The sequence below is a fragment of the Tribolium castaneum genome, chromosome 2, assembly GCF_031307605.1.
Source record: "Tribolium castaneum strain GA2 chromosome 2, icTriCast1.1, whole genome shotgun sequence".
NCBI lineage: Eukaryota > Metazoa > Arthropoda > Insecta > Coleoptera > Tenebrionidae > Tribolium > Tribolium castaneum.
The window spans coordinates 16286734-16303821 of record NC_087395.1 but is presented as its reverse complement, the minus strand read 5'-3'; the positions used below and the strand labels follow the sequence as shown (position 1 = coordinate 16303821).

The 17088-nt window shown below is 37.1% G+C and overlaps 1 protein-coding gene across 2 annotated transcripts in view; it reads right to left on the bottom strand.

Moving 5' to 3' along the window:
• Window positions 1-17088, bottom strand: part of Madm (MLF1-adaptor molecule) — a 36869-nt gene that overhangs the window by 9560 nt on the left and 10221 nt on the right. For both annotated transcript variants that reach the window (XM_064355026.1, XM_008199538.3), the window contains exons 2-4: window positions 1237-1461; window positions 1010-1140; window positions 476-570 (exon numbers count right to left, since the gene is read on the bottom strand). In XM_064355026.1, coding sequence (XP_064211096.1) covers window positions 476-570; window positions 1010-1140; window positions 1237-1461 — 451 coding nt within the window. The remainder of the gene's footprint in view (window positions 1-475; window positions 571-1009; window positions 1141-1236; window positions 1462-17088) is intronic.

Below are 17088 nucleotides of genomic sequence, written 5' to 3'. Positions count from 1 at the left end.
TCGAACCATTTTCGAAACCATCTCTCGCCCAAAACCACTACACAGCAGCAATCGCAGAGAAGATTGCAACAGCGTTCGAAAATGATTGAGACACGAATTGGGAGCAGACGTTTTACAGAGTATCGTTCCTCACGCATTGTTAGTGCGTGTAAAGTCGCCCCCAAAACCGACCTTACATACACGAAATGCGTGAGGAAGGATTAACGAACGCCCGTCAAAAGGCATCTCGCATGCCCGCTCCAGCGAATGCCCGCTTCGGGCCGTATCGGCTCTTGGCCCTGCGCCACCCGGTGTACCAGCAATCGGACGCCGATACTGCGTGAAGCGAGCAAGTCTGGAGCGGGCGTAACGGTCCGCCGCCGCTGACCGCGAACTATGCAGCATATAATTCCAAAAAAAATCAAACCAATTGAATAAGTAAAAGACACAATTTTTTCGAAAAAAGTGAATTCATGAGATTTTTCGATGTGATTACCTGATCCGATCTTGACGAGGCCATTGTGCTGTATAAATATGGTATCACAGGTCAGATTGCCGTGGATGATTGGCGGAGAACAGGAATGCAAGTAACTGGAAAGAAAACAGACTGCAGATCATAGAACTGGCGAACGCCGGCCGATCTCGCTGCAAACTGCTGACACAAAATTCGGATTTTTGCGATCGGCGTCGAGACGCGGCCCGAAAACAAACAAACGGCAAAAATCATAAAACGGGGCCGCGCCGTCGAGCTGCACAAAACGCTTGCATTTTATTCGGGCTAAAAACCACTTACCTTTGCGTTGACACTGTGAACACATGGTATTAACAATATAACAAATCGGCAAAAGACAAGTACAATACGCCTGCTGTCCACCACGACAATTTACATACTCACAATACTCGAATCGTCGTGGCGACACTATCGATTTATTACAATATCGTCTTAACAACTACATTAAATTAGGTAAGTTTTAAGAGTAACTTATACTAAGTGGGACAGTTTTCACGTTACCGCCTTTTTGCTATTTACCTTAAAGCGGAGAGGATCTGTGTACACCATCTCCTCCACGCAGGGAGTGGCAGCCTTCTCACGTTGCGTTTCGTACGCTTGAGGAACTGTTTCAAGGAACCTGAGGACATGTATTCCGTAATGAATATGACCTGGAACAAAAAACGCACGTTTGCCCAAACTGTCCGCTGTTATCCCGCTCAGCTGTGCTGGCCGCTTTTATCGGACGACAACTGTACAATACTCACTCGAGGCTTGTCGTTGTGTGTATCGGTCCAATACCGATGGAATTTGACAATGTTAGGGTGCTCGAGTTGCGTGAGATTTTCAAAAATGAGTTGGATTTTTTCCTCTTGGTTCTTAAAATTTTTACGTTCCGAAAACTGGACTTCGTTCCATACGACTTCGACTCCTTCTTCTGTGTCCATGGCCAGATAGGCGCAGTCGATTCCAGGCACATCTCTTTGTTCCACCTGGAACAAGCAATTTTTCATTACCAATAACACTAGTTTACAAAAAAATCTAAAAAATATATCACATTTGTCTATCGCGTCTATTTTTTTTTATTTTTTTAACTGAAAGCTTTGAATGTTTGTTTCATCAAGATTTAAAGTCTTAAGAAAAAAGGTATACCCAGGTTTCGGTTACAATAAAAGTAACACTAATCAGTGCAAAAAAAGAAACAATCTGTGTCTTTTTTAATTTTTCAAAAGTTTAGAATCAATCTTTTTTGTGGTGTCTGTAGCATTCGTTATTGACGTGATTATTTTTTTATATTTTATTAAATTATTGGTTGCATGTTAGGACATATCAAAAGTAACCCACTATTGACTCACCCTGTATATCCACCCTTAACTTTATTAAAAAGTAAAAAATAAAAATCCAAAAATTTAATTCTGGATTTTTGGAAAAGTAAAACTAAATTAACTTTGAAAATACTGTTATTACCGACCTGTCACTTGTATATTAGCCAAAAATTAAACTTGTATGCAACAATTAGGTAAACAATTGCATACATTTAAATCAAATCATTTTGAACATCTTTTAAAACATAAAATGTACTTCGAGTTTAAACTTTTTTTATTAAAATGTGTTATTTTAACGATTATTATTAACTTTTACTTATTTTTTAGTCAATGTGCAAACGGCAAAGAGCTAACGATAGTACAGACAACATTTTCCAGGACAAAATTTTTTTATTAGTTCGCATTTTTGTTAAGTTTCAATTAAAATAATGTAGGTATGCATGTGTTATACCATAGAACTCGGAAAAAATGTTCTTAAAAATACAAATTTGACTCTTCTTGACATTAAAAAAAATCAAGTTAATCCTGCTTATCCTAAGAACAAATGGAAAAATTTTATAAACATCTGAGACGATAGAATTTATACAGAGTCGCTAAAAAGCATGGATACAGTTAAATATTTTCAGAACGGTTTAACAGAAAACCTTGAAATTTGGGGAATCATTTGAGAGCTTTTTTAAAGTTTTATCGTCATTTGTTTTGAAAATACAAGGCTAACTTGATTTTTTTTAGTGGCACGAAGGGTCAAATTTAATCATTTTTAAAAGAGCATTTTTTTCTGAATTCAGTGATGTAACATAATACCCACTTTTACTTTTAAGGTAAAAAAATAAAAGTAATTACTGTTATTATATTACTTATTAGCGATATCTGTCACTTGTATATCAACCAAAAATTAAGCTTGGGTGCAACAATTTGTTTAATAATAGTACATTTAAGTAAAACTGAGCTAAAAAAATTCTCATTTTGGTGTATCATATCTTTTGTAGCATAAAAATCAAGTATTCCGTGTTTAAAATTTCTTAATTAAAACGCGTTCTTTTTCAGTTAAAAGTGTTATTTTAGCTTTTACTTATTTTTTGTTTAATGTTTAAACAGCAAAGAGCTAACGACAGATAAAGACAACATTTCCAAGGCTAACAAAATTTTACATTTTTCAAAATTTTGGATTTTTTTTTAAGTTTCAATTAAATTAAGGTATGCATGTGTTATACCATAGAACTCAGAAAAAAATGCTCTTTTCAAAATTTCGATGAATAAAATGTGTCCATACTTTTTAGCGACCGTGTATATTTGCAATCGCGCTTTCGATCACGTGTCAAAAAAAAAGATATAAAATTTCAGTGAAAACGAGTGCGAATGTGCAATTACTTTGGAAGCCCAGACGATGTGCGAGTTGGTTTCTATTGGTTCTGTATTATGAACTTTCTATAAAACCAACACACGATCACATTAATTAAAGTCGCTAAATGGACACGCGAAATCGTGGAAATTTCACGAAATTACGCCGTTTTTATTCATTTGTAGAAATTTTGGAGAAAATTGAATGTACCCGACTTCGGCACATTTAAAAGTCAAACACATTTTAAAGTTATTGACATAAAAAGTTAATTAGAGTTTCTAAATGCTCCCGCTAATGCATATTTATAGAATATTTAACTGTAAAATGTGACCGCTAAACTACAATCAAAAAATACGAAAAACCGATTACGGGGAGCGCTTGGGGCGCAACAAAATCAAAACAAATCAATCCAATACTTTGGGCAAACACAACTATGCCCATAATTACATGTTTATTAATTTTTCTTGATCAGCTAAAAATTAAGCGGTTTGAAATGGAGAGGCATGGGCCTACGTGACGTCTTGAATGTCCATCTAATTACCGTCCCATTTATCTCATAACGAGGATTTATGGCAGTTCCACGTTGCGCAAAAGCGCTGCAACAACCATTCAAAATGGTAATTTTTTGAGAATTTCCATGTGTGGTCTAATGAGCTACAGTTCTATTTCGGTAATGTATTTATAATCGATCTAAACTCAAAAGTAAATAAACACAAGTAGTGTGTAAACCGAGACTGAGAAACCCAACAAGAGCCTGATAAGAGTTTATTTTTAGGAGTTTGGAAACAGTGTCGTTGTTGTATGTTTATGGTAATTATTGTCCCATCGATGAAAAATTCCCAGTGACAAGACATTTTTTCGTAATCCCATCAAGCGCGAACACAGATAAATTAACAAAAAAATGCACATGTGCATGACGCATTATCGCGTTTCTTGTAACTATATATCCATGTTAACATTCCACAATGGCATTTTCCTGAATCCAATTCACTTCCACATTGGTGGCTATCGAGGCCTGGGCGTGGGTCGTCCGCCTTCTTTCCCCTTGGACTTATTCAAATTAGAGCTACCCTCTGACGGCGCAAAATATTTGACCAAATAAATCTCCGCAATTATTTCTGTCGTCTCCCGAACGACGCTGCAATTACCAGCTCGCTCAAATGCATTGTCGAGACGCATAATAGGCGTTCTCATCTTGTGATTTTGTTATGCTAATGGCTATTGTTGGATTTTTTATTAAACGCTCTTGTACCTCCCGTAGGAGGCGCGACACAACCGATTTCGAAACATCTCTCTTATCGACAACACGTGTTTTAATGAAATTTTACATCGTCTCAATCGAAGACAGCTTATCGCAAGACGCTACTCGCGGCCCCCTGTTGTTGTTTACAAAGTTTAAATATAAATTGTGTTAAATTTTATAACCTTGGCACTGCGATGGCAGCGAAATCGGTTCAATTCTTTTGTTTGTTCGAAACAAGTGAGATTTATAGCAAATGCTACATACTCGTGTGCCAAAAACAAAAATTCCTCAATTACCAAACTATACTGGGTGAGGCAACCTAAGAAAACCGCGGCTTCCAATAAAAAAAAATATACAAAATTTTACATACCAGCCTCTACGTTGATAAAGACCATTCTCGATTTTTATCAAATTTTTTTGTCAATAAATAAAGTCGTAGCAGTTTTGTGAGTTTTTGGGTACTAACTGTTAATTTAACTACAAAGTTTTTAGACCATACCTGCTAGCCCATCGAACGCTGGTATCAGAATTATAAATTTTTACTTGGTTGGTGAAATAATCCGTCTTTTTTATTTAGACGCAAACCAGACGCAAATCAGTTACCAGTAGCCGACCTCTTTGAAGCCCCTTATACAGTCTTGCAATAAAACTGATGCCTGCATTGAAATATCCCAACGAAATCTGGTCGTGGTCGAATTGGTTCCCAATAATCTCTATAAGTATAATTCTGTAAAAGGTGATGGTCGAATTGGTTCCCGGGTAATGGTCGAATTGGCCCCCGCATGAGCAGGTAGGTAAAAAGGATTAAGCCAAATATATGTTAATATTTTAGATTTAAAGCTTGTAGAAATGTTCAAATAATTATTTTCTTAGCACAAAATCTAACAACAAATTTCATTTATTCATGGCTAACTGGTTATTTAAAAAAAGGAGAATGTAATTTTTTAAGCCCAATGCTCTCCTGTAAATTTCGTAAAATGTTTCCTCAAGTAATGACTATTAAGACATCTCACATGATGACGTTGCGTTCGTTAATATGTCTATTAATACTATTAAAGCATCAAAGTGGAGACAAATTACAAAAATCATTTTAACATTTTTCGACATAGTACCCATTAAGTTCTATGCGCCTTTTCCATCGTTTTGGAAGTACTTGAATACTCGAAGAAATATTTATTCACAGCCTTTAAATTGTTAAAATACGATTTGTTTTTTAACGTTTTGGAACTTGTAAATTTGTCCATACACTTACAAACGCCATTTCTGTTATTATAATACTTTAATCTGTTTACCTGACCTACCTGACCGACGGGAACCAATTCGACCATCCCCGGGAACCAATTACAGATTACAGAATTTGGGAACCAATTCGACTCGTCCCCGAAATCTTTTACAATCTTACCCCAATTACAGTTCACCTAAATTTACAACGCCACAAGTAGCAACTCATAAATAAAAATAATTTTTAAAGTTAAAATGTAAAAGTGCGTTTAATTCAAAATCTGATTGGTATTTTTCTTCGCTGATTTCGTAAACAGTTACCTGAAGTGAATACGCGTGGTTTAGTATAAAATTTAGAATTTGATTTTTTGGTCGAAAATGACTTTTTTTTAATTATTATTTTTATCTGCAAGTGAAAAATTACCAAAAAATTAGGGGAGATACCTTTCGAACGTACAGTCAGGCCTGTAGAATACAATATTTTTTTATTTAATTAGAAATCCCGATTACTCTTAGATGCGTGATAAGGTTGCCCCACCTAGTATAAAATTCATAATTCGACTTTTTGCTCGAAAATTACTTTTTTTTTTAATTATTATCGTAAGTGTAAGTGAAAAATTACCAAAAAATTAGGGGAGATACCTTTCGAACGTACAGTCAGGCGTATAAAATGCAATATTTTTTTATTCAATCAGAAATCGCATTTTTCTCAAGTGCGCGATAAGGTTTTGCCCACCTGGTATTTTAATCCGAATTTAAAAAACTAAAGCTCTTGAGAAAGTAAGTTCTAGAAGATCTGAGGCGTCGACATTTGCCCCTTAACCGCTCTAAAATAATTCGAACATTGCTAATTTAATAGTACGTTGGTATAAAGACTTCCCAGGTCGTGCCCTTTGGAGCGCTGGACTATTTTAAGAATTCTAGAGTCAAGGATAGAGACATTCTTCGTGTGATTAATTTGTTAACATATCAATCGCCGCCCCCGTGACACCAACTTATATCGAGCAAAAATCGCCCATCATGGTTCGCAGCCATTAATTTGATCCCCATGACGTCAGGCGATTTTTTCCCACTTTATTTTTACAGCACAGGGCCTCTCGGGAGCGCACATTAAGCAGTGAATCTCCGCAAATAGCCCTATAAGGAAGATAAAGGACTAACACGCCGTAAATAAATTCGAGACAGTTTATTTACAAAATTGAAACGATTACGCATCATCTAATCGTTCCATTTTAAGAATTCTCCAGTCATAAGGCCGTACGTGACCACTTGGAACAAACAATAGGATGATTCAAGATCACACGAAATTGTTCGTGAAAAAGAAGCGAAGTTTATCACTTCGTGCACTTATTGGCGGCGTTGCGCGTTGAACCATAATATTGAACTAACCCACCAACACGAATCATATTAATAGAACGTTTGATAAGATAAATGAGTACAAAGTGAAATCCTAGGTCATTACTTTAACGGTTTTAAATATAGATCAGCGCATCGAAACGGCGATTTCGACCAACAAAAGCCGGAAAATCGAACCATTTTTAATTAAAGTAACGAGCGGCGTCGCATTCATAACCGATTTGGACAAAGGCCAAAATTTCTTTGGACGCGTATTATCGTCGTCCATCCGAGACAGGTGTAACCTTGAAACGGCGGCCTTTACATTGGATAAAAATAAGGACTCGAGGGAACTCAACCTTCCCCCTAATTACACCAACGCGCCTAAAATATCCCTACCCCTGCGAAATGAAAAAACCAGACTGATTTATCGAAAATTTGATAAACGAGCGCTTTACAGTCCCAGCTGTCAGTCCACGAAAAAATACTGCTGCGCAATTTCTTTGTAGAAATTCAAATCGTAAAGTAGATTTTTGGCTCGTTTTTGAGAATTTTCGAGTTTTTTGTGTGCTAGTTTAATACTACCTGGCGCCAGACTATCGATAAGATTAAAACGTTCGCAGTAGGCTACCACAAGGTCGTTGCAATTGTTTACACTGTGTTCTTGCAATAATTAAATTATCTGTCATTACGCATCAAAATATTATTGCATGTGACTCGAACTTTCCAAATTGGAAAAAGCAAAACACTCCGGTTACGGCGAAATGCAATGACTGCGTGAAAACAATAAATATCTAATCACATCTTGGCACATTTTTCTTTTCAATTTTGGAGCAAGATAAACATTTACATGTGTCCGAGTAATTAGTATTTTCAATAGCAGATATTAAAGTGAGACTAATTTTGTTTTCGAAGGAACAAGCTGTGCCAAATTGCCACTTGGAGGACGTTACGAATGGGTAGAGATAGGGACCATCATCATTACTCAATTGTAAAAATAATTTAAAAAAGTGTGAATTATTACGCACAAAACGAAACTCATTGAATACAATATTAAAATGAGCGACTTACAGCTGCATTCTTGCATTAATTATAATTTCATATTTGCCCACCTGCTGGTGACAGCTTAATTACTGCAAAAATCGATGAAAACAAATTAAAAATATCTACAAGAGAATCGGGATCTAATCTAGGAACTGGCTTGAGTAGGGTAAGTGCACAAATTGTGTCGTTTGAATCAGAGAAATTTCTAAAAATTAATAAAGTCACAAATGCAATTTAACGCACCACAATTCCGATAACCTGATAACGGCGATAACACAAACAAACATAAAGATAACATTCCGTATTGAATTCGCCAGCAGTGTCGTCCGTCAAAGGCCATTTACGACCCAATAAAACCTCAAGCATTTTTAAAGACCGTACGACAATCAGACCGATTTAGTGCTTAAATAGCAATGAAACCAAAATAGCCCTTTAACAGCATGTTTCCTGCTCGCTGTACAACAAAGACCTCGTCCAAATTACCGTCAATTCAAAGCAACCGCCTCTCCGCGCGTTTTTTTTTTTTCCTTAAGCGGAAAATCGCAATTTTCCGAACTCTTTAGTGAAAATTAATTGGTAGCGCGTGGCCAGACAGACCAATAATCTTACGGCTTGATAAATCATTCCTGCTATTTTTAAACGCAAATGCGCCTGGTGCATTCGTTACACAAATTCAATATTAGAACACTGGACATTGTCCAAGAGATAATTGTTCCTCGAGTGGTTTATTTCGGTGAAATAACGTGACCACGAGCGGCGCCACAAGTCTTATCCTTGCGTACCTGGAGCATGATCCTGCTCCAAGGACGAAAACACTAAACACCTATAAATAAATTTGCAAAAGTGGCAGGAATGCATAGTGCGACTTTCGTTTTTTTGACGTAAAACCCAAACGTAAACACATCCTACTGTTTGATATTATTAATGGTGATGGCAACAGTGAATGAATGCCACCGATTTTGGCGAAATAAACAACACTCCGAGGAAACGCTCAACAAAAGAGGTCATATCTTGATAACACTGATCGTTTTCTTTAAAAGGATGCAGTGCGCAGTTGAGGATGTTCCACGATGTTTATTTACTACTCGTTATTGCGCTTCGGTTTCGATAAAAGCAGTAAAAAGAACATAACCGAAATTATTATCATCTCGGGTTAAATGCGATGATTCCAAGCGCCGGAAATTTTCGACAGCTGGACAAAACACGCGTAAATAATATTTACCTTTAAGTAATCGACCGTAAAGCTTAATTGCCCACAAACAAAAAACCCATGCCAAAGAGAAAAGGAGAGTGACAGTTGCATACAAAAATTTGCCAAAAAATGTGCCAGAGAGCGATCATTATCGTCACTGGCGCCGCCGGGAGATAATTTCGACGAATTGTACGGAAGAACTCAAGATTAATTTTTTAGAAATTTTATCTTCGAACGTAATAAATCCAATTGAATTATGATCGACAGACGTCAAAACGAACCAATCTTGCGATTATTGGAGTCAAATTGAGCGTGTTCCTCAACCAGCAGAAAATAAACTAAACTTCGACCTGTCATCAAAGTAACGATTATCTCGAGGTTGTCAATTGTTACTAAACCGTTTCCTTTTTACGTATTGTAAATAACATAATCATTCATAAACGGGCTATAAATAGCAGAACACAATAGATTTTTTAACATTCAATCTGCGGCGTTTCTATTTTTGCCAACATGATTGATGACTTTTCATAATTTATTATTACATTTTACGTTCATCGCCTGTTTAATGATTTTGTGTCGAGCATAAGCAAGAGAACCATCCTCTGGTAAAATACTAGTCTCGAAAGGAAAAATTGCGTTTCAACTTATTTAACAGGAATGTGGAAAATTGTCGCTATTCTTTGAACAATAATTTCCATTCGAATTAACATAATTTATTAATGGCATAGCTGTTAGCGTCCTGAATAATTAAACATGAGAAATGTTTACTGCAAGACAGGGCACAAACGTATAATTTAATAATAACAAGGGAACGAACATTTGAAAGTATGTGTATTATAAGATGACCTACAATTTGAACCAACCACCCACAAAAACCAAATTTCTCGTAATTAATAACCTGGCGAGTCGGAAAGATTTGAACCCAATTATGTTATTAATTTGGAAGAAAAGGAAACAACTGAACCGTGCCCACATGACTCACACAATGAGTTTGATTACTAATCGCAATTCTGCGTTCAAAACTTGAGAAAAATTCCAACAATAAAACGGTTTAATTGCATTAGTGCGACGAGTCGTTAAATCAAATGTTTACAATATTACGTTCGGTTTATTGCAACTGTAACACCGCGTATATGTAACACAATGTTTTGTAATGGAAAAGTAGTTGCAATCCACGTGACCGTGACGTATTTTATTTACTCTTGGCGCAATATGCATGCAACTTAGCCCCTTGTTGCATTTTTTCGCGGATTCGAGGCCAATGCGACCATAAATTAGACGCGCATTTGCGATGGACGAAAAATAGAATGAATGCGAGAGAGTTTTTCGACCTAATTGAGACCGACGTCTTCGCCAACTCGGCAAACTTTGGACAACCTTGGCAATGCATTCGACTGCATGCTGCGGACGAGATGGAGAGATAGAAGAACACGATAAGCGGCCAAATAGGGAAGAAGAACGCCAACTCGATGAATTAAATATAAGACAACGAATATGGTACGGCGGCTCAGCCTTGGAGCGCCATTAAGAGGACGTTTTAATTTGAATTACCCCCACTCGGGCAAGTGGAAGAATTTCCGAGCGAATGCGAAGGAATTATTTGTTGATTTTGGTAGGCGTTAATGGGTTAACATTTCCCAAGATCATCCTCGTTCCGGGTCTAATAAAACCGGCGATAAACCTAATTAGAGCCCGGCGTTGGCGTTTCCAGGACTTGGGCAAGGAAACCACCATTGGGTGTACGTGCCCATGACCATACCCAATGCGATTCGTCAAGGGCTCGAAATAAACGAAAAAATACAACTATCTATAAATAAAAGGCGAAGCTCGTCAAGGCGCTGGTGGTAGTTTTCCGCTGTGTAATGTCGATCGATAAAATGCGTTCGCCCCTCAGACGAAATCTAGACGAATCCCGACTTCGCCCTCCACTTCGTCTCCCGAGGGCTCGTCCTGTCCGCACATCGGGACGGAGCGGACAGATCCAGATAACAGCTGAATGCACACTTTATTCCCAAAATAAATGCATGTGACTAGTGACGACATTCTAATTTCAAGCAGAACCGTTTTATCTAAATAAATTCAATCGGACTGACGTCACGGAGATGTCGCAGGAAAACCAAAATGGTGGAGAATTTGCTCCCACAAAAAAACAACCTAAAATAACCGGCAATTTCCTGCTGTTCCTGCAGACCAAAAATCTGGAGCATTAGACTTTTGTGAACTCGCAGGATTAGTCATCTTAGGGGTTAACGATCTAACACCCATCCGTGACTCATTCTGGTCCTGACCAACGCAAAAATCTCGTCTGAATTAGCATCCTGGTGGGTGTCCTGAAAAAGGCGAGGGTTTGCAAATCCCCTTTCTGGGCTTGTTCCTGCACCTTTTGGCCGGAAGCTCGCCGCTGTCGGCGAGACACCGCCGTCAAGGATATCCAGGGTCATTGGACGACAAACTCGCACAACTCGGCCAACAGACGCGCACCCAAACCTTTCTGATTCTCGATGGAAGGACAATCGCGGACCTGTCACGAAAATCACCTGCCGGTCACTTATAAACCCCGATTTATCTTTGTGTTTGAGCGAGACTTTCCAACGAGCCCAAGGCGAATTTGCTACTTTCGAGAAACAATGAGATGACAACGACATTCAACAGAAATGGTTGAAAGGAACCGTTTGATGCTAATTATCATCCTCGCCCTAACTATTCTCAATAGAACTAAGTCTCTCTAACACTCTAGCTGACTTTCAGCACGTAGGCAGAGGCTGGAGGGTCGCTTTGTCAGATTTATGTCCCCATGTCACCCAACACCCAGGTTACCTGCATTAAGTCTCGAACGACTTTTGCCAATTTATTTAGACTGACGCCAATAACTCCCAAGACATCACAACACAAACAAATAAAAATTAAAAAAATGTTTTTTTAGAAAAAAGCTGCACCACAAAATAAAAATAATGTTTTTCTATTTTTGCTGACAAATTAAAAGTTTAAAATTTATAAAAGCTTTGGAAACAGTGCTCAATTTAAGAAAGTAATTCAATAATGCCTTATTGTTATGACTTATGACCGTTCCTAAAGCTTTTATAAATTTTAAAATCCTAATTTGTAAGCAAAAATATTCTCCTCTGATAGAAAAACATTATTTTTTACTTTTTAGTGCATCTTTGAAATAAACTTTTTTCCAAAAAAAAACATTTTTTTTATTTTTTTTATTTATTGCTTTTTAGTCTTTATTTATTTTAAACGTCTTTCTCTGAGATTTAGTTTCGCTGAATTATTGTAACACCATTCTTTTGTTGATTTGTGTAAACTTATTTAGTGGTATGATAAAAACAGCTATTTGGCATTAAAAGAACATCCTAATCTCTATCGTCCAAGAAAAATGAGTTTAAAAAAAAATATCGACATTTGATTATAACGAAACGTAATGAAAATGATTAGATATTAATATATTTCCTAATGACCAACATACCGTTAATGCTGGTATAAGTTGGTATAAAACCCCATTTAACCCCTTTAGGGGGTATTTACCTACATAGGATTGCATTGTCACGGAAATTAAATAAGTATACAAAATTTCAAACCATTGGGACAACTGGAACCCTTTCAAATTTGGCTCCGAAAATATGAAACAGACAGACAGACAACAAAGCAAGTGAAATAAAAGCGAAACCTTTTGGATTGAAAGAATATCTTGAGATTCTCAGGAATTAAGAACCACCATAAAAATGGTAATTAACATGTAAAACACACGAAAGAATCTTATCCACTTTCAGAATTTGGTAAAAGTTGCAGGAATTTTTGCAGAAACACTGATTAAAAACTACGACCAAATAATTTCTCTAATTAATTAATGCGCCAGTGCGCCTTTGTTCCCCAAATTTGAAAAAACGCTGCAAAAACCAGTCTGCTATCCTTGAAGCAGTTCATTCAACATATCGCCAATTTCAAAAATTCAGCGATGACTTTGCATTCTTTGAAACTGTAATCGTGCACCGCAGTTTTTTCCACGAATCCGCCAAACAAAAGAACGCCACTTTCTCAAACGGAATGCACTTCCAAATTTGCTAAACCCGATATGATTCTTTTAATAATAAATCAAGCGTTTAATATGGGTATCAATGAATATTTGACGTCAATATAGCGTCGATTTACGATAATACAAGAGCGGATTTCCTGTGTTATCACTTATCCGAGAGAGGTCGGCCGTATATTTCATTCAAAACTTTTCTTATCTGATAAAAGTTTATCGGCGTTAGTGTGTGTACTATTAAAAAGCAGGCTGTGCAACGAGATGATTGTTATCCAATTTATCAAACTTTAAAAAATGACTCGCAGTACTGATAAGAAAAAACACTAATCGCTTGATTTCTCCAACACCCACCTCGGTAAATTTTAATCATTATTTATAATTAATGTAATCCAATTCATGAATAAAACATTTGTGATAGGCGAATGGGTAAAAAGACAATGTAGATTTGTTGCAAAAATCGCAACAGATAGAAATCGAAGTTTCACATTCGAAAAAACCTATCGATCAGTCCTGAAAATTGAAATCAGGCAACTCAATTTAACCGACATGCAAAGGTATTTCAATGTCACTATCGTGTCTGGGTTGTCCCTAAATTAAAACGTCTTCCGTAATGTCAGTTTAAATTACGGAAAATTCGTACCAGTGAGCACAGTGAGTCGATTTTATTGTGGCCGTACCTTTATAATTTATGGGTTTGTCGTTGTTCTGCCTCAGCACAGCTTTAAGCCTGATTTATTGTTCCTCTTTTTGCGAAAAAATCTAAATAGCTACATAATTCTAGATTATGCTATCCAGTCGGCACAATGTGCTAATATAGTTACGGGCTTTCCCCCGGTTAATTTTTATGCAAATTTGACATTTATTAAAGTTCCACGCTTTTTAATAACGTCTCCTTTTCGCCAAAAATTAGGAAAGGTCTGCACTTTTTACCCGCACGTGACTTTCATTCGTTTGTCTCGTATTTTGCATACGAAAGCACCGAATGACGTAAATAATAGAATTAGAACTACTGACAGCACGATTATATTGCAAGAAAACCGTTTCTGTTGCGTTTTTCATAAACAACACTAAATATAGAACGATGGTCTTGCATGTACTCGTCCGCAGATGTCCCAATAAATTAAAAAAAGTAACACGAGGGGGATTACAATCTCGCAAAAAAGATAACACGCCGGTGTGAACGAACTCGCGACTATGCAAGGTCGTTAATTAAAATAGTGTAAAACTGCTTAATATCGATAAGTTAAAACCCATTCACACACCTCTAGAGCCGTAACTGTTTCCTAATTGTTCGACGAATGTTGCATTCTTCGATGCTACAACCTACCCGAAAACTTTTCTCGTGCAGCGCCCGTGAAACCTATTTATTTCTGCAGTGGGTGCGAATTTTTTCGCTTCCTATTCGTTGCAATTTATGTAACCTTTGTATTTGAGGCCCTGCCTTGCCGCACGTTCGTTCAATTTATGCAACGGAACGAATTTTACAATCGATACACACCAATTCGTTGGACACTGTGGCGCCACTGGCCTTTCACCGGAGTCGTTTTGCACACACCGGCTGCAAATTCGCTAAAACATCGATTCGGCTCGTTTTATTGAGTTTTAATTCCACGATTTTCAGCGAGATAAACCCACGGCAAGGCCGCACGGGAGCACTGCCCGACAGCTGATTCACACAAGAACAACAATTTTGCTAAAACCGTAATTAATTCAGAGAGCAGATTATCAACGATAAATTTTTGCGAAACAACTTAGTCATCCGCCACACCCAAAAATCGCATGTTTGCCGAATTTCGAAAATGTGGAAAGTTGCGTTGCAGGGGCGGTTTGTGGTCATTTTCAGGTGAACGTTCCCGTTAAAACAAGACAAAACCACCATAACATTTACGTCACATCCTTATTAGACTTACGAAGCGTTTAATTGTTTCATTTGCCAACTGCAGGTCTCTTAATGGCCCGTAAATGCGATTATTTTTTAATCGTCGTTCATTCCACGCTCCTTTAAAGTATTTACAAATCGTGGACAATGTTCGCGTCGCACTAAAATAACTCAAACGCCGTTATTTTAGTAAAACTAGAGACGCCAAGATGCGTTTGGCATGTCGCTTGTACCATCGCAATGTTTTTATTTATTTATTTATTTTTCAGTCTAGGAGTTGGTGTGTGTGTGCACACGGGTAACGTTTCTAGTCCATGTTATTTCTAAACTTAACTCGCATTCCGCCAGGATAATGACTTATTTTAACGTTGTGTCCTGCCGGTGGGTAAAAAGCGCATTCGCTATTACTTCACCTGAGTCGGTTTCTCTTTTTCCGTTTCGTTATGCGCTTGGCTAAATCCGATTGCATTTTTCATCATTAGTTGAAAAATCGACCTATTTATAAGAGGATGGCTCACACATTTAAGTGCTTCCCGCATATTTCGGATTCTTCGACTATTTATCTTTTTTCCCCTATCGACTTACACATATGCGGCGTTCAACACCCACGCATATGTCTGGTGAAATGTGTAAATTGTAAGAGCATCGACTCCACTTAAAACGCGACCGATGAAATATTTTATTCTAATTACGGAAAGACATTTAGCATTCTTTGAATTTATGGGCGTGACTGCAATTTGATAAAAACTTACAAAATAATTCAAATGCAAGGGCGACTCATGCGAGTCGGTCCACATCATCACTGAATTGCTTTTTAGTCAGTCCTAAAATTAGGTCATATTTCCTGAAAAAACTCAAATCAATCAAAACAATTCCCTGAAATTCAGGCGCGTGTGCCCGTGTTTACGACCATATTTTTATCAACTATTCTCGAATTTTCATTTTACGACCGATACGCTGAACACATACGCGATCCTGGCAATGACTCGCGAGTACACTCGAACTCATTCACAACCTTGACATCAATGCAATTCGGAAATAAAATTAACTAGACGCCCTCTGGTGATGAATTTGAACTATGTCAAAAACAGTAACGAAATTTTCGTAATTCCACCTTTAATTGACATCTAATAAATTTTTTAACAATTTTGCGTGTATAGTGTTAATTGCATACATTAGAGAGAATCACTTTAAAATTACGTGGTGGTAAATACTAGCGTTCACTTTGGTTCTGTGGTTTTTCGTGGTATAAAGTGTTTATTGTTGGAATTTGAAAGTGGATAAAAAGTGAAAAAGATTTAAATTTTCATTACAAAGTGTTATCAAACAGTTGTCTGATTAAAGACTATAAGTAATGGATCACAGCGAACATAAAGTTGGGCTCAAGAAACCAATAAATTAGTGAAGTTTGTGAATTTTAGGTTAGAATTTTTCCACTGATAAAATCATGAAATACTTCGATAAATCAACAAAACTACAATTAAGATTAACAACTGCTAATACACTTAAACGTAAATTATGCCAAAAGGTAGGCTTTTCAATGTCTTTGTAATAATTTTCCAATAAAGAAAGTGAACCAAAAAGTCATCGTTATTCGTGTTTTCCTCGTCATCTCTAATTTGTCAACATTCGTTTCTTCCACCAAAGATACAATAGTCATTCCGCATTGGTAATGTAATAATTGTGAAGCCTCAAAATTCGTACAACGCTCAAAATATCCGAATAAACATTTTCCCGCCAGTTATGGTTACTGTTTTCGACCTAGTTCAGTGGCGCCCCCAACGGTAACTTTACCTCCGAATAGGGAAGCCGCTTCAGGATCACCGAATTTCCCGATTAGCTAATTTCCCTTAAATCGGAAATCTTGGCTGTTGCAGGAAATTTTAATTAGATAAACCAAACATTCGCCGGTTTACTCGATCGATCTAAATTAGCGAATTTCCACAAGGAAAACGCTTATTCGCTATTTTTTCGTAAAACACGATCGAAAACCACGTCACGTCATTGG